Source organism: Trachymyrmex septentrionalis, unplaced genomic scaffold, assembly GCF_001594115.1.
Source record: "Trachymyrmex septentrionalis isolate Tsep2-gDNA-1 unplaced genomic scaffold, Tsep1.0 C3517654, whole genome shotgun sequence".
Classification (NCBI taxonomy): Eukaryota; Metazoa; Arthropoda; class Insecta; order Hymenoptera; family Formicidae; genus Trachymyrmex; species Trachymyrmex septentrionalis.
This window is the reverse complement of record NW_017303802.1, coordinates 1-927: the sequence shown is the minus strand read 5'-3', so window position 1 is coordinate 927 and position 927 is coordinate 1. Positions and strand designations below refer to the sequence as shown.

Here is a 927-nt window from a genome sequence, read left to right as displayed (position 1 = left end):
ATTTATAAGTACATAATTTTATTTAAAAAAGTGTGTGTGTGTGTGCGCGCGCGCGTGTGTTATGTGTGTTGTGTATACAATATACATATTAACATTTAACTAAAACATTTAAATATACTTTTAATAAACACGCTTGTTCACCTTTGTGTATTTTTATAGATATCAACCATGATTGTTCAACAACAATAGTCGAATTGAATTATCCTTGGGAATGTCGATCACCAGCGAGCCATATGGTGGGGAAGTGGTGTCCCAAGGAATAATCACCAAGTTTAATTTTATGGAGAATGAACTAAAACGTGCATCTCCGTTAAGTCATGAAAATATCAGGGAAAGTCTGGTAAAGAATTAGATAGCCTTAATTGTCTGTTTTTTTTTTTATAACTGAACTGGTATATACTTAAAGTAAAATAGATATGTAAAGTTTGGTGAAAGCAAAAAGTTTTAATGTAGCCCAGTGCAGCAATAAAAGATAAACCTTTGAATTGAAGTCAATCAATATCACTGTATTTATAAGATTCCTATCTATTTTTTATAGACTGTCAATGAGGAGATAATTGTGAGTGCTAATGGACATTTGCCAGGTAAAGTTGATTGTCAGACTCGGTCTACTGTGTACTTTGAAGAGGATCTAGAAACATGCGACGATATACCTGCTAGGTTTGAGGAATCCATAGATATTGTTCCATTGTCAGACGATTCGTCGATTACCGAGAAGTGGGATTGTGAAAATGTTGAGATACCTATTTCAAAGGTACACATTCAAAAATCGAATACTTATTTTTAATAATCGATAAGTATTATACTTGTGCTTAGCAGCAAATTGTGTTTACACAAACAATAGAATTAAAGGACTTCAGCCAAGTTAGGTTTTAATTCTTGTTAAGTAATAAATACTATCAAGGTAACCGACGAAATTATTCCTCA

General features: G+C 32.6%; 1 protein-coding gene across 1 annotated transcript; it reads left to right on the top strand.

Moving 5' to 3' along the window:
• Nucleotides 1-151: 151 nt before the first annotated feature.
• On the top strand, nucleotides 152-754 carry LOC108746710 (the record flags this gene model as incomplete). The annotated part of the gene is made up of 2 exons (XM_018483679.1): nucleotides 152-340; nucleotides 539-754. Coding segments are annotated over exons 1-2 (345 nt in total), but the record flags the coding sequence as incomplete, so codon positions are not given.
• Nucleotides 755-927: the final 173 nt, after the last annotated feature.